The sequence below is a fragment of the Ranitomeya imitator genome, chromosome 4 (assembly GCF_032444005.1).
Source record: "Ranitomeya imitator isolate aRanImi1 chromosome 4, aRanImi1.pri, whole genome shotgun sequence".
Classification (NCBI taxonomy): Eukaryota; Metazoa; Chordata; class Amphibia; order Anura; family Dendrobatidae; genus Ranitomeya; species Ranitomeya imitator.
In genome coordinates this window covers 449633465-449656130 of record NC_091285.1, presented here as the reverse complement: position 1 = coordinate 449656130, position 22666 = coordinate 449633465, and the positions used below count along the sequence as shown (strand labels likewise).

The window sequence follows — 22666 nt, the reverse complement described above, 5'->3', positions numbered from 1 at the left end:
GTCCCAATTTTTCCTCTCCCCAGGGGGGCGACCTCTGATAAACCTTCTCCGAAAGAAAGGTTTTTTGGAATCTTTAGGGATATTAGGAAAGACTTTCTTTATTCCCTGCATGTTCCAGGATTTCTTCTAGTTTTTTGCCAAAGAGGAGTTAGCTGTCACATGGAATGGAGCACAGCTTATGTTTAGATGGCAAATCCTCCAGACAACCCTTGAGCCAAAGGGCCCTTCCTGCCGCGTTGGACAAGCTTGCTGCTCTGGCTGTTAGTCTTGCGGAATCTGTGGAAGTCTGCCAAAAAAGCTGCTGCTCCTTGCACTAAGAATATGTTTGCAAGAATGTCGTCTCTGGGTACCTTGTCCCTTAGCTGATCCTCTATCTGCTGTAGCCACACCATGAGAGCACAGGCTGTACATGTTCAAGCAATCGCTGGCTTTAGGCCCCCCGCTGAGGCTTCCCAGATGTGTCTCAGAAAATTATCTGCTTTTTTAATCAAGCGAGTCTTTTAGAACACCCGAGTCTTCTAATGGAAGGGACGATCTTTTTAAACATTTAGCCACTGCACCGTCAATTTTAGGATTCAGTCTTTTCCCTCAAAAGGATATCTCCTTTTGGATGAAGGCAAAGTACAAGTTCTTTCCATTCTCTCTCAATTAATGCTTTGATTTTCGCATTGACCGGAAACGCACGTTTCCGGTTCTCTTCTAAGCCACCAAACATGACATCTTCTAGTGACCTAGGTGTCTTCTTTAGACCCAATGCAGATCTAACTGCTTTAACTTGTCTACGTCCTCGGTTGGAAAACATGGACGACCTCCTGAATCACTGAGGAGGAATCTGAAGACTGGATAGAGGCAGAGGAGGTAGAGGGAGACCGGGATGATTTAGGACTCCTGTTTGAGAGGTATCCGACTCAGTAGATGCCTTGAGGCTTTTCCTCCTGTTTATTAAGGGCCATTTTTAAGGAGTCTTATTTCAGCCTGTATTATGCTTTAATGCTAGTGGCGAAATTAAGAGTTACTTCCTGAATGGTCTTATTAATGCAGTCAGCACAGAGATCCTTCTGCCACTGAACTGCAAGCGGGACTTTACAAAGGGCACACTCTCCGTTCTTTGTTTTATAGACTTCCTCGACCCCTAGTGATTTTAAAAAAAAAATAAAAAAATAAAATAAAACAGACCCCGTTACCATAAGGGTGGCATTCACGTAGATCACTCACCACCGCCAACAGTCAAGGGTACCGGTTTTGGAGGCTCAACAGATACACGTGTAGCATCCCTTCTGGACGCCGAAGAGTCTTGCCGGACAGGACGACTGCTGGTCCCACCACTTGAGCGGCTGCTCCTGGTATGCTGGTGGATCGGCAAGGCATCTGACGAGCTCCTGCTGCAGCTGCCCCACTTCCATAATGAAGTTTCTGGGCACGAGTGCGTCTTCTGTGGTTATCACCCCCTTTTATGGGGGATCCACTGCACTCCCCGCCTCCTCCGGTGCCCAATAGTGGCCCCTCCCGCCAAAGTCCTTTTCCACTGGCCAGCGCCATCTTCATGGGCGCAGCAATCTTGGATCCGGCACCCGCCTCTGATGTGACGCGGACACGCCCATTCCCAGCGTACCTTGCGCATGACGTCAGACGGGCGACCCAGAAGTGGCCGCCGCACCTGGACACCGGCAGAGGGCAGCCATGGAAGGAACCCGGCTATCCAACCATGCTGCACCGACGCCCGCTCGGACGCAAAGACCCGGAGGACGGCGCATCCAGGACCCTAACTCCGACGCACAGGCGCTGCCTGTTCTTCCACGTCGGGATGGGAGCTGGGTAAGTGGAATCACCGCCATGTTCAGCACGAGGGTCCCCGTCAGGACAGGAAACCCAACTGAAGCGACAGGTACCACCCTTTTAATTTTCAGTAGGGTTTTTTGTCCTTACTGGGCGGATCCCCTCCCTCAGGTGTGCCATCATTGGGGAAGGGAAGACACTACATAATATAAACTGAAGGTTGAGTGGTTGTCTGATTCTTTCCTGCTAATATGGTGATTACTCCTTCCCTACCACAGATTATGCTGAATCTAGACATGCATGAAACACCATGCAGGCAGCATGTCATGAGTTCAGAGGTTATTTTGACTTAACTTTTTATGAAAGGCAAATCTATATATTACACCAACTCAGACCAGTTATGGATGTATGGTACTTTCCTTCAACCATTAAAGAAAAAAAGTCTTCATGAACTCTAACATTGACCATAGTATATACTGAATTCAGTATACGAGCACCATATTAACAAATGCTTGATCATTGACCTATAAGATTCTAGTACATTATATTGTGGTCTCTTACAAAAGTGTACACAAAGCTTGTTTAACCATTGCCAATTGTTTTAATAGGCCAACTCTTGAAAACATGCCACAACTTTAAACATGAGACTCCAGATTAATCTAGACATTGAAATAGTATAAGTGATGGCTTTAGGTATTTTATTAATCAAACAAATACATAAAGTTTTCAAAACAAATTCAAGAGAATAAAAAGCTAAAATACTACACAAATAACAAGCTGAAGCATAGGAGTTGAATAGTGTGGCAAGATCTGTACAAAAAAAAAAAAAACAGACAGTTTAATTTACAAATTTACATTATGCATCATCTTGTCAGTCTTCATCCGAATCATTATCTTCAGGCAAAGGACGAGATCTGCAATTAAAAAAAAATTACAAAATGTCATTAATGATAGTGACAACAAGGAGTGAAGTGCAGTTGCTGTTAGAACTTTAGCAAAGCCTAAAGGTACCGTCACACAACGATTTCGTTAACGATATCGTTGCTTTTTGTGACGTAGCAGCGATATGGTTAACGAAATCGTTATGCGTGACAGCGACCAACGATCAGGCCCCTGCTGGGTGATCGTTGGTCGCTGCAAATGATCAGGACCTTTATTTGGTCGCTGATCACCTGCTGTCATCGCTGGATCTGCTTGTGTGACGCCGATGTAGCGATGTGTTCTCTGGTAACCAGGGTAAACATCGGGTTACTAAGCGCAGGGCCGCGCTTAGTAACCCGATGTTTACCCTGTTACCGTTATAAATGTAAAGAAAGTACAATTTCTGATAATTCAGAATTAGTATCAATAATTGAAAAAAAAAAAAAAAAAAACTAATCTACATCATAACTTTATTAAATTTCAAAACCATTGGATTAAAAACAAGCACGACACCCCAACTCCTCATAGTAGGAGTGGGTCTATAAAAACCTGATCTGGTGTAGGGAGGGCAAAGATGGAGGGTGAAAACACTGGGATAGAAAATCCTATATATCCCTAGCATTTACTTCCCTACCTATCCGCGGAGGTTGGCACCCTCTTGAACGCAATGTGGCGCCCCCGCTCCTCGACGGCTTGCCCTAAATGCCCTATAAGTCCCTTAATGTGATGATGTCAAAAATATACAAACACACACATACACCAAATACCAGGTAGTAAATCACCAACAACAAACAAGCCCAACCGGGCTGGTCTGGCCGTACACAGCCCTACAACCTATGGTACTACGTTGATGGCTAAGGCTAATACGCCCTAAGGAGTCCCTAACCACAAAGTACCTGCCTATCAGCGGAGGTTGGCACCCTCTTGGACGCAAACGGCGCCCCCGCTCCTCGACGGCTGCCCCTGTTGACCCTCACTGAGTCCCTACAAGCGTAGGGGGATCCTAGATACAGGGGGTGCCTAAGGGGCTAAAATGGTGACCCGTAGCTCTGAGCCTTTCTAACTTCGGACAGACCATAAACAAATACACACAACAACACAAACTAATATTAACAACACTATATAAAGTATCTTGCTGGAGAGACGACTATTACATAGGATGGTAGATGAATATAATACCTCTACCTCCTAGGCATATATGCATGAGTCAGGATATTGTGATTCTAATGGTATTACCAAAGTTATATCCCCAATAACAACAGAGTATACAGGGTATCTTGTCAAAACTCTGGAATCTTTGACATGGGATTACTAATAAACCTAACTTCCCCACCATCTGAGGAGATACACATAAATGAAAGATGCTTTCTAGCCATAGTAGTATAGCCAAAACTTAGTATCCCAAATACCAAAAGACACTCATGTTCTATATACAATAACACGTCTATAGTTGGTGAAAATACCGAATAATGAAATAAAAAAAACCATTCCACTTATCTGCGGTCGGGTTCTGCCTCTACGCGTTTCCCCCCCCATGATATGGTTCCTCAGGAGGCAAATGGGAAATTAGACTTCCGTGTGTTCAGGTCACATCGGAGATGCATGCTGTGCCCGGTTGTAGGTGCAGGAAGTACGCCGGCTAAAACACCCCCCTTAAATAGTCCCCTCCTTCAAGATTCAAAATATAGGGGCTATAGTCCATACATACGCATCGCTGTTCATATTGTCCCATAGATGTGATAACATGTGGAGCCCCATACATTATCCATGTGTACTCTCAGCCGCCATTGCTGTATGGCCCATCGGCGTTTTCTCATAGCGCACGCGCCGTTACCAGGCGCTAGAGGTAGAAATGCCAGATACGCGATTGCGCATATATCCGGTCTCCATTTTACTGTGTACCGCCTCGCATCAAAGAAAGACTGCGCAGGCGCCTGGCTGCCACTTTCCTCTGTACCACCTCCACCGAGGAAAGACCGCACTGGCGCCCTGCTGCCGTTTTCCTTTGTACCGCCCCTATACAGAGGGGAGACTGCGCAGGTGCCGTACTTGCGAGACGGAACCTCATACCTAAAGGTATGGGGGCTATCCGGATGAGGTGTTAGATCCGGCTTTTAGAAATGCTCTAGGTAGGGAGAGAAGAACTCTCCTACAGACCAACAAGAAACCAGAGGTCGATAATATCACGAGGATCATTGGAACCTATGACAACCAGTCCAACCGGGTCTTTAGCATCCTCAAAAAACATTGGAGCATTCTACAGCTGGATGAGACTGGCAGGCTTCATTCCGGATAGACCGCAGATCACCTTCCGCAGGGGACGATCCCTGAAAGATCGACTTGTACATAGCCACTATAAAAGACCTAAACGCGAAGGTACTTGGCTGGATAGACGCATTAATGGCACGTTTAGATGCGGTAATTGTTCCTTTTGCAACTATGTAGCACCAGGCAAGAGTTTTATTAGTGCATCAAGTGGAAGACTTTTCTTTTGCAGGGACTTTGCCAACTGTAAGACCATTGGTGTGGTCTACATGGCTACATGTACATGTCCGAAAAATTATGTAGGAAAGACGAAAAGGGAATTTAGAAGGAGGATTGGGGAGCACTTAGGGGACATAAAACATGCTAGAGACACCCCAATAGCGCGACATGTATGTGAGACACCAGGGTGACAGCAGGGTTCTCTCCTTTTGTGTCCTAGAAGTGGTAAAGCAAAATGGAAGGAGAGGTGATTGGGATAGGGTTATCCTTCAAAAGGAAACTCAGTGGATCTTCAGGATGGGGTCGGTGTTCCCTAGTGGATTGAACGAGCGGTTAACCTATGGGTGCTTTGTGTGAACTGTTTACGTCGATTATGTTTTACGGCTTCCGTTTCTTTCCCTGATACTAATTTTACAGCATTGTAGGCCTATTAGATGGTCTGCAAGTAAATTTGTTTAAATTTTGGGGGGTGCTCTGTTTATCCACCGTTTATGTGCACTCCAAATTATCGCCATATCAGTGATTTAGGATTAGTTGGTTGTGTGTGTGGATATACGCCGTCTGAATCACATACCATTACATATGGATCATATGTTCCCGATTTTATAGGTTGAATTCTGTGATAACAACTCTGTGTAGAAGCACTTAGCTGGTGATTGCTTCCTGACCACTGTGTTTTTAGCCCTCGAACCTGAATGGACGCGACCGAGCAGCCTCAATGTTAAAATATGTTAAAATGCATGGATATATGCAAGTGGGGCTGGAGTCAGTGGCTAGCATAAATGATAAATAAAGCGGCCACTTCTGGAGTGTTGATGGACTCGGTAGTATATGGGCGGCGTAGGGTCACTGGCCGGTGTCAATGGCTCAATCTATATAGGGACTTTCATACATACGGCTCAGTATGGATATTATGGCGTTTCATTAATGTCAGCACTTTAGGAGCAATGAAAGGACCTTTAGGTATGAGGTTCCGTCTCGCAAGTACGGCACCTGCGCAGTCTCCCCTCTGTATAGGGGCGGTACAAAGGAAAACGGCAGCAGGGCGCCAGTGCGGTCTTTCCTCGGTGGAGGTGGTACAGAGGAAAGTGGCAGCCAGGCGCCTGCGCAGTCTCTCCTTGGTGGAAGCGGTCCATAGGAAGATGGTAGCCAGGCGCCTGCGCAGTCTTTCTTTGATGCGAGGCGGTACACAGTAAAGTGGAGACCGGATATATGCGCAATCGCGTATCTGGCATTTCTACCTCTAGCGCCTGGTAACGGCGCGTGCGCTATGAGAAAACGCCGATGGGCCATACAGCAATGGCGGCTGAGAGTACACATGGATAATGTATGGGGCTCCACATGTTATCACATCTATGGGACAATATGAACAGCGATGCGTATGTATGGACTATAGCCCCTATATTTTGAATCTTGAAGGAGGGGACTATTTAAGGGGGGTGTTTTAGCCGGCGTACTTCCTGCACCTACAACCGGGCACAGCATGCATCTCCGATGTGACCTGAACACACGGAAGTCTAATTTCCCATTTGCCTCCTGAGGAACCATATCATGGGGGGGAAACGCGTAGAGGCAGAACCCAACCGCAGATAAGTGGAATGGGTTTTTTTATTTCATTATTCGGTATTTTCACCAACTATAGACGTGTTATTGTATATAGAACATGAGTGTCTTTTGGTATTTGGGATACTAAGTTTTGGCTATACTACTATGGCTAGAAAGCATCTTTCATTTATGTGTATCTCCTCAGATGGTGGGGAAGTTAGGTTTATTAGTATCAAAGATTCCAGAGTTTTGACAAGATACCCTGTATACTCTGTTGTTATTGGGGATATAACTTTGGTAATACCATTAGAATCACAATATCCTGACTCATGCATATATGCCTAGGAGGTAGAGGTATTATATTCATCTACCATCCTATGTAATAGTCGTCTCTCCAGCAAGATACTTTATATAGTGTTGTTAATATTAGTTTGTGTGTTGTTGTGTGTATTTGTTTATGGTCTGTCCGAAGTTAGAAAGGCTCAGAGCTACGGGTCACCATTTTAGCCCCTTAGGCACCCCCTGTATCTAGGATCCCCCTACGCTTGTAGGGACTCAGTGAGGGTCAACAGGGGCAGCCGTCGAGGAGCGGGGGCGCCGTTTGCGTCCAAGAGGGTGCCAACCTCCGCTGATAGGCAGGTACTTTGTGGTTAGGGACTCCTTAGGGCGTATTAGCCTTAGCCATCAACGTAGTACCACAGGTTGTAGGGCTGTGTACGGCCAGACCAGCCCGGTTGGGCTTGTTTGTTGTTGGTGATTTACTACCTGGTATTTGGTGTATGTGTGTGTTTGTATATTTTTGACATCATCACATTAAGGGACTTATAGGGCATTTAGGGCAAGCCGTCGAGGAGCGGGGGCGCCACATTGCGTTCAAGAGGGTGCCAATCTCCGCGGATAGGTAGGGAAGTAAATGCTAGGGATATATATAGGATTTTCTATCCCAGTGTTTTCTCCCTCCATCTTTGCCCTCCCTACACCAGATCAGGTCGTTATAAATGTAAAAAACAAAGAAAACAAAAAACTACATACTTACATTCCGGTGTCTGTCACGTCCCCCGGCGTCAGCTTCCCTGCACTGTGTCAGCTCCGGCCATAAAGCAGAGCACAGCAGTGACGTCACCGCTCTACTTTACGGCCGGCGCTTACACAGTGCGGGAAGCTGACGCCAGGGGACGTGACAAACACCGGAATGTAAGTATGTAGTGGGTTTTTTTTTTTTTACATTTACAATGGTAACAGGGTAAACATCGGGTTACTAAAGCCCCCGTCACACAAAGCGAGATCGCTAGCGAGATCGCTGCTGAGTCACAAGCTGTGACGCAACAGTGATCTCAGTAGCGATCTCGCTATGTTTGACACGTAGCAGCGACCAGGCCCCTGCTGTGAGATCGCTGGTCGTGTCGGAATGGCCTGGACCTTTTATTTGATCGTTGAGGTCCCGCTGGGTAGCACACATCGCTGTGTTTGACACCTTACCAACGACCTCGTTGACATGACATCCCTCATTGAGGTCTGAATCGTCATGAAATAGCTGCCATGTGACATCGTTGTACAGGTCGCCGCATCGCTGCAGCGTCGTTGGGGAGATCTCACTGTTTGACATCTCACCAGCGACCACATAGCGACGCAGCAACGATCCCTGACAGGTCGTATCATTGTCGGGATCGCTTTAGCGTCGCTAAGTGTGACGGGGCCTCAAGCGCGGCCCTGCGCTTAGTAACCCAGTAGTTACCCGGGGACTTCAGCATCGTTGGTCGCTGCAGAGCTGTCTGTGTGACAGCTCCCCAGCGACGACTTACCAATGATCACGGCCAGGTCGTATCGCTGGTCGTGATCGTTGGTAAGGTACCGTTAAATCGTTTAGTGTAAGTCCTAAAGCATTAACTCCCTCACCTCTATGAAGAAAAAACAAAACTCCCCACAAGAGCATGTTCACATGTTGATATATAGCAGATTTTCTAGACTCAATATCCAATGCATGCCCAATATTGAGAATAAGATTACATCACATCCAATGGAAAAGACAGGGTTGTGCAGAGCAGGAGATTCGAATTCACAGCTTGTCTGTTTACACTGAACATTCAACCATTTGCAATTCATTGTGGAATTTGCCACTGCAAATAATTCTGCTGTACATGCATTGGGTAAGTGTCCCAATTTCAAATCTATTGAGCATGTAAGTTAACGATGCAGTTTCCCTTTGCAGCATACATAAAATGTGATTGAATATGCAATACAATTTTATTAATAAATCTATGGTAAGCTTGTCTGGAGTGTTCTACATAGATTTCATGTTAGAGCAGTGTTTAGGACAATAATGTAATACAAAACAGATTTTAACTATAAAAAAATAGAAAAAGGAAAGCATATGGCCTGTATTTCAACTAGTGCACAATTTTTTTAACCCCTTCACGACATGCGCCGTACTGAGCATCCTATACACGCAAGGCCTATATCCACCAAAAATCAAAATAGATGTGTGGAAGAGAAGGAATGGCTTCAGTGCCAAATAAGTATGAAACTCAGAACAAGCACCACCAAGAATCAGTAAATTAAAAAATATTAAAGCTTTATTATAAACAAAAATATAAAAATACAAGGATGTGACAGGGGGAAGCCAAAAATAAGTGGGATCACAATAAGCAATACACACCAACAGGTGTATAAAAGATTAGAAGTTGAATAAACTGCTCAATAGTTTGTATATACCCAATAGTAATATAAGATCTAGAATAGGACAGTATATACCAGAGCAGATAAACTCCAGAGGGGTTGTGTACCACATCTAGAGACAATGAAACAAAAGGTGACTGGATCTGATCAAATGATCATGGTAGTTAACTGAAAGTGCCTGGAGCCCTGTGATGCCCACCTTCCCCAACGCGTGTTTCGGCGCTACAGCCTTCTGCCTAAACAGTGGAAACCCCCAATTCTAACTCCACCCCTAACCCTAAGGCAAGGTTCACATTGCTTAACAGCAGCCCATTCAACACATGTGTTAACGGGCTGCCGTTATCGGCACTTGCGTTGTGTCATCGCGCTAACACAGATAGAGCTAGCAGATGCTCCATCTGCGCTAGCAGTGACGGACCCGAAACGCTGCAGCCCGCGTCCCAGGGTCCGTCACTCGATGACAGCACATCGCTAGCGCACTCCCATTGTGGGCTTGTGCTAGCAATGCGTCCGACATTGGACTCAATGGCAGCGTTAACGGACTGCGTTACACTGCAGTTTAACTTAGTCCATCTAACGGACGCCAGTAACGTAATGTGAACCCAGCCTAACCCTGACACACCCCTAATCCCAACTGTAAGGCCGGCCTCACACTAGCGAGTTTTACGGACGTAAGAGCGCAGAAACTACGTCCGTAAAACTCGCATAAAATACGGCACAATTATTCTCTATGCCCCTGCTCCTATCTGCCGTATTAAACTGATCAGTATTATACGGCTTTCTACGGCCGTAGAAAATCGCAGCATGCTGCGTTTGTCACCGTACTGCGCAAATAAAACGTCAATGAAAGTCTATGGAAGCCCCAAAAATACGGATTACACACGGACCAGCAGTGTGACTTGCGAGGAATACGCAGCGGTGTTAGAGAGAAAAGCTGGCAATTCAGTGCGGTGTACAGTAAAATCACACTGACAGCTTACAATAGAATAGGTAGAATAAATGTGTACACATAGAAGCGCGATATAGCAGAAAGCCGGTAATTCAATTACCGGCTTTTGCTTTCTCCTTCCTAAACCCGACATATGAGACCTGGTTTACATACAGTAAACCATCTCATATCACCATTTTTTTTTTCATATTCCACACTACTAATGTCAGTGTGTCTATGCAAAATTTGGCCGTTCTAGCTAGTAAATTAAAGGGTTAAATGGCGGAAAAAATTGGCGTGGGGTCCCGCACAATTTTCTCCGCCAGAGTAGTAAAGCCAGTGACTGAGGGCAGATATTAATAGCCTGGAGAGGGTCCACGGTTATTGGCCCCCCCCCTGGCTAAAAACATCTGCCCCCAGCCACCCCAGAAAAGGCACATCTGGAAGACGCCTATTCTGACACTTGGCCACTCTCTTCCCATTCCCGTGTAGCGGTGGGATAAGTGGTAATGAAGGGTTAATGCCACCTTGCTATTGTAAGGTGACATTAAGCCAAATTAATAATGGAGAGGCGTCAATTATGACACCCTTCCATTATTAATCCAATACTAGTAAAGGGTTTAAAAAAAAAAAAAAAAAAAAAAAAAAAAAACACAAACACATTAAAAAATAATTTAATGAAAAAAAATAAATCACAAAGACCCTCGATCTGTAAATAAAAAAAATAAACCAACAATATACATACCTTCCGAGGATCTATCACGTCCAACGATGTAAATCCATCTGAAGGGGTTAAAATATTTTGCAGCCACGAGCTTTGCTAATGCAACGATGCTCATGTCTGCAAAACCCCGGAGAATGTAGGTAAAGTAAGTCATTGACCTATATTTACCTGCATTTGCGGTGAGGCGCCCTCTGCTGGCTGTTCCTAGATCGTGGGAACTTTCCTAGAAAGCTCCCTGGCTCGAGATCATAAGAGGGCGCCCTCTGCTGGTTGTCCTCATATGAACTCGAGCCAGGGAGCTTTCTAGGAAAGTTCCCACGATCTAGGAACAGCCAGCAGAGGGCGCCTCACCGCAAATGAAGCTAAATATAGGTCATTTACCTACATTCTCCGGGGTTTTGGCTGCAAAATATTTTAACCCCTTCAAATGGATTTACATCGTTTGACGTTACAGATCCTCGGAAGGTATGTATATTGTTGGTTTATCATCTTTTTTTATTTCCAGATCGAGGGTCTTCAGTGAGTGGATTGAGAGTAGAATAAATTAATACAACAACCTTTGTGATTCTCATTAAATTAATTTTTAATAATTGTTTTTTTTTTAACCCTTTACTAGTATTGGATTAATAATGGATAGGTGTCATAATTGACGCCTCTCCATTATTAATTTGGCTTAATGTCACCTTACAATAGCAAGGTGGCATTAACCCTTCATTACCCCATATCTCACCGCTACACGGGAATGGGAAGAGAGTGGCCAAGTGCCAGAATAGGCGCATCTTCCAGATGTGCCTGTTCTGGGGTGGCTGGGAGCAGATGTTTTTAGCCAGGGCGGGGCAATAACCATGGACCCTCTCCAGGCTATTAATACCTGCCCTCAGTCACTGGCTTTACTACTCTGGCGGAGAAAATTGTGCAGGAGCCCACGCCAATTTTTTCCGCCATTTAACCCTTTAATTTACTAGCTAGAACGGCCAAATTTTGCATAGAGACACTACTGACATTAGTAGTGTGGAATATGCAAAAAAAAAAAAAAAATGGGGATATGAGATGGTTTACTGTATGTAAACCATGTCTCATGTCGGGTTTAGGAAGGAGAAAGCAAAAGCTGGTAATTGAATTACCGGCTTTCTGCTATATCGCGCTGGATGAAAATAAAAAAATATATATATATATATATATATATATATATATATATATATATATATATATATATATATATATATATATATATATATATATATATATTACACACACACATTTTTTTAACACATGGATCCCTTGTATAGCCGTATGTCGGTTTTGCAAGCCTGCGAGAAAAACACGCAGTACGGATGACATACGGAGGATGCCATGCGCAAAAAACGCTGAAACACCCTGCCTACGGAGGAGCTACGGACCACTGTTTTGGGGACTTTTCAGCGTATTACGGCTGTAAAAAAACAGACCGTATTTTCATACGTTGAGTGTGAAGCCGGCTTAAATGTAATCCAAACCCTAGCTTAAGCCCCAACCCTAATGGGAAATTGGAAATACATTTTAAATTTTATTATTTTTCCCTAACTAAGGGTGATGAGGGGGTGTGTGTGTGTGTGTGTGTGTGTGTGTGTGTGTGTGTGTGTGTGTGTGTGTGTGTGTGTGTGTGTGTGTGTGTGTGTGTGTGTGTGTGTGTGTTTTACCATTTATAACGCTTTTTAAAGCGCATTTTTATGATTGGCAGCAGTCACACTAAAAGACGCTTTTAATGCAAAAAAAAAAAAAAAATATATAGCTTTTGCATCTCCACATTAGAGCTATAGTTTTTTCATATTTTAGTCCAGTCATGCGAGGTCTTGTTTTTTGCAGGACAAGTTGATGTTTGTATTGGTACCATTTGAGGACGTGACTTTTTATGCCGATTTTTGTGATGCAGAATGACCAAAAACCAGCTATTCATGAATTTATTTTTTATTTGGAGGGGGAGGGGGGGCAATTACACCATTCGACGTTTGGTAAAATTGATAAAGCAGTTTTGTTTTTCAGGTCAGTACAATTACAGCGATATCTCATTTATATAATTTTTTTATGTTTTGGCGCTTTTATACGATAAGAACTATTTTATATAAAAATAAATAAATAAAAAACACTGGTAATTAGTCTTACCAGGAATCCATCCTGACAGCGCCATTGGAGGACGTCCTTCTTACCCTCAGTGGGACAGGAACAACAAGCGGTTAAAAAGGACCCTCCCCACTCCACCCACCAGTGATTTTCTAAGCACCACTTCTGGATGGATGCAAAAGAAAGAGTTTAATAACAGTCATACACCAATGTTACATCACATTAGTCAATAGTATAAACTTGCAGTGGAAGGGAACTAGTAGTGCTGTCAGGATGGAATCCTGGAAATACAATCACCGGTAAGACTAATTACCGTTTTCCAGTTCACCACCTGACAGCACCATTGGAGAAATACCAAAGGATGTTAACTAGGGTGGGACTACTGCATGTAATACTTTTCTACCAAAAGCTAACTGATCTGATGAGATATCTAATTTATATTGTCTAGCAAAGGTAGAAAGACTGGTCCAAGTCGCCGCCCTACAAATTTGCTCAGCTGAGGCTCCGCCCTTCTCCGCCCAAGATGTAGAGATAGCTCGAGTTGAATGGGCTCTAAGAATATCAGGGTGATCTTTCCCTTGGACTGTATATGCTAGGTTTATCATGGTTTTGATCCACCTAGCAATTGTTGATTTTGCTGCCTTACAACCTCTACTTGGACCCCCGTACTGTATGAACAAGTTAGTGTACCGTCTCCAACCTTCCGTCGCCCACAGGTATTTTAGAACAGTCTCCCCAACGTCAAGGTTATGGTAGACCCCTTTTGTGTTTCTAGGGTGTTGGCAGAATGAGGGAAGGATTATCTCCTGGTTTATATTTGTTGAGGACACTACCTTGGGAAGGAAGGCTGGGTTAAGCCTTAAAGGGAACCTGTCACCCCGTTTTTTGAGATTGAGCTATAAATACTGTTAAATAGGGCCTGCGCTGTGTGTTCCTATAGTGTATGTAGTGTACCCCGATTCCCCATGTATGCTGAGAAATAACTTACCAAAGTCGCCGTTTTCGCCTGTCAATCAGGCTGGTCAGGTCGGGAGGGCGTGGTGACATCGCTGGTTCTTCCTCAGCTTTACGTTGGTGGCGTAGTGGCGTAGTGGTGAAGACACAGCGCGCGATCTGCGCTGTCATCCCTTTCGTCGGTGGGGGCGGCCATCTTCCTGGGGCCGCGCGTGCGCAGATCGAGTGCTCTGCTGCACGGGGCTTCAGGAAAATGGCCGCGGGATGCCGCGCGTGCGCATTAGAGATCGCGGCGGCCATTTTCCCAAAGCCGAGTTTGCATCTCGGCTTTGGGAAAATGGCCGCCGCGATCTCTAATGCGCACGCGCGGCCCCAGGAAGATGGCCGCCCCCACCGACGAAAGGGATGACAGCGCAGATCGCGCGCTGTGACTACGCCACTACGCCACCAACGTAAAGCTGAGGAAGAACCAGCGATGTCACCACGCCCTCCCGACCTGACCAGCCTGATTGACAGGCGAAAACGGCGACTTTGGTAAGTTATTTCTCAGCATACATGGGGAATCGGGGTACACTACATACACTATAGGAACACACAGCGCAGGCCCTATTTAACAGTATTTATAGCTCAATCTCAAAAAACGGGGTGACAGGTTCCCTTTAAGACTATCCTGTCGTCAAACATCTGAAGATACGGGTCCTGAGTGGAAAGAGCCTGCATCTCCCCCAATCTTTTGGCTGAAGTGATGGCAATCAGGAAGGCAGTTTTAAAGGAGAGATTGGCTATGCCCATATCCTCTGATAACAAGTACAGGGTTTTTACACAGGGCATTAAGGACCAGGTTTAGGTCCCAAGGAGGAGTTGATTTTCTCACAAGTGGTCTCATTCTCTGTGTGGCCCTGGAAAATCTTACTATCCAAGGATGGGAGGCTAGTGACATATCAAAAAAGACACTAAGCACTGCAAACTGTACTTTTAAAGTACTAGGCCGGAAGCCCTTCTCAAACCAGAGCTGCAGGAAGTCGAGGATTCTGGGAATGTCAGGTTTTGAGAAAGGAACAATACCGCTTCCAAATTTTGTAATGAATCGCTGAAGTCACCGGCTTTCTGCTTGCCTGGAGTGTGGTAATGAACTCTTCTGACAGGCCTCTGGATCTTAGGTGTAGAGAGTCTGGGTCTTTGTGGAACACCGGGCCCTGTAGTAGAAGGTCCTGCCTGTTAGGTAGTAAGATTGGTCTCTGTTGACATTCTGGATAGTAGAGAGAACCAGCTCCTTTTTGGCCAAAAAGGAACCACCAGGATTACAGTTGCCCTCTCGTCTCGTATCTTCCTGAGTGTCTTTGGTATCAGAGGAAGAGGCGGAAATGCGTACAGGAGACCTTCTCCCCAATACGTCTACTCCTGTGGCTCCATCTAGAGGATTGAGAGAGAAATGCTCTGGTCTTTGCATTTGATCTGGTGGCAAAAAGATCCACCTGAGGTGTTCCCCACTTCTGGCAGACTGTTGAATATTTCCAGGTTCAGTTCCCATTCTCTGGGATGTACAGGTGTTCTGCTCAAGAAGTCTGCTACTTGATTCTTGGTGCCTTCCAGGTGAACTGCCGAGATGGATTTGACAGATTTCTCTGCCCATCTGAAAATCTGGTCTGCTAGATGTTGCAGTGGTGGATGTTTCGGACCTCCTTGGCGTCTTAGAAATGCCACTGCTGTGAGATTGTTGGACAGTATCTTTACATGTCTGCCCCTGACCTGTGACTGGGCCTGGTATAACACTTTCCAGATTGCATACAGCTCCCTGTAGTTTGATGACCTTGCAGCAATCTGAGGAGTCCATTCTCCCTGGTAATATGTCTTTACTATATGTCCGCCCCATCCGAATTGACTGTCTTATGTGGTAATCGTGACACAGGGATTGAGGATCCATGGAACTCCCTCTTTTAGGTTCTTCGGTGTGGTCCACCAGGTTAGAGATTTATTTACTGACAGAGAAACAATCATCTTCCTGTCCAGGGAGCCCCGTTTCCTGTTCCAAGACCTCAAAACCTCTCTGCAATCCCCACGAGTGGAATTGGCTCCATTTCACACAGGGTATGCATGCAGTCATAAAGCCCAGAATCCTCATTGCCTCTCTTATGGAGGGGGTACTCCTTCTGAATTGGTGTATGTGCCTGATTAAGGCCTCCTGTGTCTTCCGGTAAAAAAGATGTTCTTACGTTGGAGTCTAATATGACCCCCAAAAATTTCATTCTGGAATTTGGGACCAGGCATGATTTCTTCCAATTTACAATCCACCCCAGGTCCTGCAGAATGGAGAGTGTGAAGCTGCAGTCTATTTTGAGCAGTTTCTCTGTATGACTTTTTGATGGCAAGATCAGATATGGCACTATGGCAATATTCTGGTTCCTTAGATAGGCTACATCTTCCGACATGAATTTGGTGAATAATCTGGGCGCCGAAGCAAGCCCGAAGGGGAGACATCTGAACTGGAAGTGATATATTATTCCTTTGTTCATTATGGCAAATCTCAGAAACTTCTGGTAGAAAGTGTGTATTGGGACATTGTAGTATGCATTGTTTAGATCTAAGGTGCACATCACCATGTCTGTCTATCAGAGGCGTTGTGGACTTTATTGATTCTATCCTGAATCTTTTGTACCGAACCCACCTGTTTAGGGGTTTTAAATTTATGATAGTTCGGGAGTCTCCCAAAGGTTTTTTTTTATTGAACACAAGTGGGAGTAATGACCGTTGCCTCTTTCGGAGATGGGTACTGGGATGATTGCATCTAACTATCAACTCCTGGATGTTTGTCCACAGAGGAGTCTGAGAGCAGACAGGGTCGGGTTACAACAAATCTTTCTGGGGGACTGTTGGAAAACTCTAGCTTGTACCCCTGAGCAATTACCTGCAGAATCCAAGGATTTGGGGATATTTTCTGCCAACCCCCTAGAAATTTTTGTAACCGACCTCCCACCTTGATGTCATTTATTTGGCTTTCCTGCACTTGGGAAGATTGAGTCTCTACCCTTTCCACCCTTGGGATAAGACCACCTCCCAGTCTTCCCTTTCCCTGTAGTCTGTCTTCTGACCAGGTCGGGATCTAAGAAAGGGCTGGAATTTTTTTAGTACTCTCCCCAGGGAACCCTTTTTTTTTTTTTTATCTGAGGCTTTTTCTAAAATGTCATCTAGAATGGGCCCAAATACTTTATTTCCTGGGAATGGGATTCCGCAGTTTATTTTTTGATTGGATTATCCCTGACCAAGTCTTTAGCCAGATAGCTCTTCTGGCTGCGTTGGACAACGACTCTCTTGTGGCGGCGAAACGCACGGATTCAGCTGAAGCGTCCGCCATAAACCCTGTTGTGAGTTTAAGTAAAGGTAGAGATTTGAGAATGACATCTCTGGAAGTCTTCGCTCTGAGATGTTCCTCCAAATAATCTATCCATAGATGCATTGACCGGGCTACCGATGTTGCAGCTATATTGGCCCGTATTATTGCTGCCAAGGATTCCCAAGTTCTCCTGAGCAGTCCATCCGCTTTGTGATCCATTGGATCCTTTAAAGCGGAGGGATCTTCAAATGGGATTGAGGTCTTCTTCGCCACCTTTGTTAACGGAACATCAATCTTGGGAACTTCATCCCATACTTTAATGTCCTCTGGATTATAAGGCAGACAGTCTGAAGTCTCTGGGTACATCTAGTCTTTTCTCCGCTTCCTGCCATTCTTCCAGATTCATGGAACGGATGTGGTTGTTGACTGGAAAAACCTTTGTGACTTGGGCATGTAAGCCGCCAAACATTTCATCCTGGATTGAGGTCTCCTCTGGCATGTCCTGTAACTGCATGGTGTTACGAACTGCATGAAGAAGTTCATCTGTATCTGACACATCTCTTCCCTCTGCCCAATGATCCGTCTTTCTTCCTGGTCTGAATCTTAAGAAATCTCTCCTTTGGAAGAGGGACTAGACTTGGCCTTTTCCGTGAGGTTTGCGGTTCCGACTGACTTGTCTGGGGAAGATTCAAGCTTGAGATGGATGCCTGAACCTCCTGACGAATCATTGTCCTCATACTTGTTAATAATGCAGTCTGTTCATCACCCACAATCTTAGATGTGCATGATTCGCATAGTGGCTTTCAACAATTTTCTGGAAATTTAGCAGCACATATCGGGCATCTACTGTTCTTTGATTTTTTTCCTTTCGGGTGCAGGCATGGGAGGCTCTGCCTAGGATAGAGATACCGGTTTTTACTTACTAGTAATAGGATTTTACAGAGTCCACGACAGCACCCTACGAGAGGGGATCCACCCACCATCTAGGACAGGAACCTACAGGATTTAGAGGGGTAGTCCTCCTCACCACTCCAGTTTGTGTTTCAGTGTATAAGGGACACCGCCATTGAGTTAGTACACAATCATATATACTTAAACATTACCATATACCATCACCTCTATAGAGTGACAAACTAAATGCACACCTTCCAATAGCGTGCAGGAATCCAGTGATTAACTACGGGGGGAATGTGTGGGTGCCATCATGGACTCTGTAAAATCCTATTACCGGTAAGTAAAAACCGGTTTTCCCATCGCCACGACAACACCCTACGAGAGACTTTCAAAGACTAATCACCTGGGAGGGACCACAGCACTAAGTACTGACCGCCGGAATTCTAAATTGGCCTTAGATGATAGATCAAGACGGTAGTGTTTATAAAAGGTGGAAGGAGATGCTGCCTTACATATTACGTCTATGGAGATATCTGCTTTCTCCGCCCAGGATGAGGCCATGGCTCGAATGGAGTGGGCCTTGATGCCTTCTGGTGGCATTTGTCCTTTGGCAGAATAGGCAAGACATAGCATCTCTGATCCATCTAGCGATGGAACCTTTCGTTACACTCGCCCCCTTCCTTGGATTCTGGAAAGAAACAAACAGAGTCCTACTCTGCCTCCATGGCTCTGTCTTTTGTAGGTATTCTAATACTGCTCTTCTAATGTCTAGCATATGACATTTGTTCTTCTACTGAGACTGGATTATCACGAGAGGATAGTAAATATATTTCATGACTTGTGGAATTTAGAAGCTACCTTTGGCAAATATGCTGGATCTGGTTTTAACACAATCTTATCCTGAAAGACCATTAGATAGGGAGGGTCTACTGACAAGGCTTGTATATCACTAACTCTTCTAGCAGAAGTCAATGCTACCAGAAGGACTGTCTTTAAAGTCAGCATTTAATGGAGACAGAAGCTAACGGCTCAAAGGGGAGGGGAATTCTGTCAAGGCATCCCAAACCAAGTTTAGATCCCATGGCGGCTATCTAGCAATATAGACCGGGTTACTACGTTCAGTAGCTTTTATATATCTGGATACCCATCTATTTCCTGCCACATTGCTGTTATATAGAGCCCCCCAAGGCTGATACCTGGAGTCAAAGGGTATTTACCGCTAATCCCAATTCCCGGCCTCTCTGCAAGAACTCCAGAATTGCAACTTTGTCTGTTAAGGGATGTTGATGAAGGGCAAAGAACTTCTTCCAAACCTTGGAGTAAATTTTGGTCGTAACCTTTCCGACTACTTAAAAGGGTAGATATTAAGGCGTCCGAAAACCCCTTCCGTGCTAACAACTCCGGCTCAAATTCCACTCCGTCAGATGCAGAGACTCCACATTGGGGTGACGAAATGGACCTTGAGAAAGAAGTTCCGGACTCGAGGGCAAATGACACTTAATGTCACTGACATTGCCCTGAGAGAAGAGAACCATGGCCTCTTGGGCCAGAAGGGGGCATTTAGGATTACTCTCGCTCGCTCTTCCCTGATCTTCCTGAGAACTAGAGGGATCCGACACATTGGGGGAAAGGCATATGCTAGAGGGAAATCCCAACGAATTTGAAGGGAACCCACTATATGAGGTTTGTCTGCTACCCGAAGGGATGCAAACCTCCTGATCTGCCAGTTTTCCCTCGTAGCAAACAAATCTATAACAGGCAGTCCCCAAAGATCAACCATCTGATTGAATATTAGCAGGTTTAGAGACCATTTTCCCTGACGTAGAGAATGACGGCTGAGGTAATCTGCCTCCACATTGTTCTCTCCTTGTATGTGGATCGCTGATAAGGAAAGGAAGTGAGTTTCTGCCATGGTAAGTATTTCTGCAGTGGTGAACATCAGAGACTTTGATCTTGTTCCTCCCTGATGGTTGAGATATGCTACTAGTCATGTTGTCAGTCTGTACCCTCACATGTGAATTCTGCAGTATCGGTAGGAATTTGAGCAGGGTATGTTTGACTGCTGCAAGTTACATCCAATTTGAGGATCTCTGGGTTTCCAGAAGAGACCATTGCCCTTGAGACCAAACACTTCCCATGTGAGCTCCCCAACCTATTGGGCTGGCATCGGTTGTGACCATGTTGTCTGGTACTATTCCCCAATGTACCCCTTTTGACAAATGCCTGACATCTAACCACCATTTTAGACTGTAGAGAGTGGCTGCTGATAGTCTGAGTCTTCCATTTAGATGACCTTGAAGACTTATTTCTGCATCCAGGATTTCTGATTGCAGTACCCGTGTGTGGAATTGGGCCCACTGAACAGCTGGTATACAAGACGTCAATGACCCCAGAAGGGACATTGCATCCCTTAGGGTTAGATCTGGATCTTCCCTTACAGTTCTGATTTTTTAATAATTCTCTGCTTTTTTTCTTCTGGAAGAAAACATAGCTGATCCTCTGAATTTAGTAGAATACTGAGGAAGATCTGACTCATTGATGGCTCTAACTTCGATTTCTTTAGGTTGACCAACCAAGATCCTGTAGAGATGATATTCTACAGTTTAGGCGGGTTTTACACTTAAAAAACGAATTCCCCACAACCAGAAAGTCATCCAAATAGGGAATAACTAATGTATCTTGTTCTCTGACATAGGCCATTACTTCCAAGATGATTTTACTAAACACCCTCGGTGCCATAGATAATCCAAATGGCATTGCCTTAAACTGAAAATGTCTGACCTGATCTTTTAATTTCACCGCCATTCTGAGGAACCGCTGGTGATCTTTGTGAATGGGCAGATTGTAGTAGGCATCCTTTAGATCCAGGATTGTCATAACACCTGGGAAAAGGAAGTTTGGTTGCCGATTTAATAGATTCCATTTTAAAGGCATGGTATTGCAAAAATTTATTCAGCTTCTGTAAATTTATGATGGTTCGAAAGGATCCATCAGGTTTGGAGATTAAAAATAAAGGGGAATAGAATCCCTCTTTTTCCTGATCTTTCGGTACCTCAATAACCTCCTTGTCAACAGCTGAATCTCTGTTTCCAGGGCCTGTTGTTGACTTGAAGAACTAAGGTTAGTTAATATATAGTAATCAGGGGGAATATCCCGAAACTCCAGCTTTAATCCCGACACAATTATACCCAAAATCCAGCTGCTAGATGTTATTTTGGCCCATTGATTATAGAAATATTTAAGTCTACCCCTACTGGTATTTTAATCGGTAATTGCGTCTACGTCTTGAAGATGTATTGAAGTCTGAACCTTTCTTCCTTGGCTCTGACTGCTCCCAATCCCGGTTTGAATAGGGTCTTCGGTAGGGCATGCGTCTCCTGAAGGTATTCCTAAAAGTGGGATTGAACACTCTAGGAAATCCCTTCTTCCTATCCTCTGCTTTTGCGAGGATGTCATCCAACACAGGGCCAAATAAGTACTCACCCCTGCATGGAATCATTTACAATTTAGCTCTAGCCTGGGCGTCCCCTTTCCAGGTCTTAAGCCATAGTGCTCGCCGGGCAGCATTCGAGAGTCCCGCTAATCTAGCTGCGAGTTTCAGCGAGTACAGATGCATCTGCTAAATACGCCACACCTTCACGAAACTGAGGCCGGCGTCACACACAGCATAAAACAATACGGTCCGTATATTACGGCCGTAATACGCTGAAAAGTCCCGAAAATAGTGGTCCGTAGCTCCTCCGTAGGCAGGGTGCATCAGCGTTTTTTGCGCATGGCATCCTCCGTATGTAATCCGTATGGCATCCGTACTGCGTGGTTTTCTCGCAGGCTTGCAAAACCAACATACCGCTATAGAAGTGATCCATGTGTCCCAAAAAGAAAAAGTAGACACATATATGTATATATTAATATTTTTCCAGCGCTATACAGCTTGAAAGCCGGTAATTCAATTACCGGCTTTTTCTTTCTCCTTCCTAAAACCCGACATGATTTGAGACATGGTTTACATACAGTAAACCATGTCTTCTCTCCCTTTTTTTTTTGCAGATTCCACACTACTAATGTCAGTAGTGTGTATCTGCAAAATTTGGCCGTTCTAGCTCTTAAAATAAAGGGTTAAATGGCGGAAAAAATTGGCGTGGGCTCCCGCGCAATTTTCTCCGCCAGAGTAGTAAAGCCAGTGACTGAGGGCAGATATTAATAGCCTGGAGAGGGTCCACGGTTATTGGCCCCCCCCCTGGCTAAAAACATCTGCCCCCAGCCACCCCAGAAAAGGCACATCTGGAAGATGCGCCTATTCTGGCACTTGGCCACTCTTCCCATTCCCGTGTAG

General features: G+C 44.9%; 1 protein-coding gene across 1 annotated transcript in view; it reads right to left on the bottom strand.

Annotated features, from left to right (window-relative positions):
• Positions 1-2448: 2448 nt before the first annotated feature.
• The window catches only part of PCLAF (PCNA clamp associated factor), a 32228-nt gene continuing 12010 nt past the window's right edge, over positions 2449-22666 (bottom strand). The window contains exon 4 of the mRNA XM_069765732.1: positions 2449-2690. Coding sequence (XP_069621833.1) covers positions 2648-2690 — 43 coding nt within the window. The 3' untranslated portion in view covers positions 2449-2647. The remainder of the gene's footprint in view (positions 2691-22666) is intronic.